We start from the raw sequence: 264 nt of genomic DNA, 5'->3' as shown, positions 1-264 counted from the left end.
ATGGGTGACCACCCCTCCCGATTTACCCTCTGTGCCTGGCACGGCCCGTGGCGGGCAGGCTGGCCCAGACACCCGCTGTGGAGTGAACGGCTGCCGGGGCGGCCTCTCCCCCGCGGCAGCACCGCAGCCCAACGCCGCACCCTCAGCGAGGAGCGAGAAGGGAGAAGCGAGAAGGGAAGCGCTGCCACAGAGCGGCCCCGAGCGAGCCCGGCTCTCCCGCCCGGCGCCCGGTCGCGCCCGGCCGGCAGGGTGAGCCGCTGCGCC

At 75.4% G+C, this 264-nt stretch overlaps 1 protein-coding gene across 1 annotated transcript in view; it reads left to right on the top strand.

Moving 5' to 3' along the window:
- Positions 1-264, top strand: part of CEP250 (centrosomal protein 250kDa) — a gene marked incomplete at its 3' end in the record, with an annotated part of 10,565 nt that continues 10,301 nt past the window's right edge. Inside the window, exon 1 of the mRNA XM_010584091.1 lies at positions 1-249. Within this exon, the coding sequence (XP_010582393.1) occupies positions 1-249 (249 nt within the window). The remainder of the gene's footprint in view (positions 250-264) is intronic.

The sequence above is a fragment of the Haliaeetus leucocephalus genome, unplaced genomic scaffold (assembly GCF_000737465.1).
Source record: "Haliaeetus leucocephalus isolate CR32 unplaced genomic scaffold, Haliaeetus_leucocephalus-4.0 Scaffold933, whole genome shotgun sequence".
Lineage (NCBI taxonomy): Eukaryota > Metazoa > Chordata > Aves > Accipitriformes > Accipitridae > Haliaeetus > Haliaeetus leucocephalus.
Note: the sequence above shows the minus strand (reverse complement) of the source record. Positions and strands in the feature narration are given on the sequence as shown.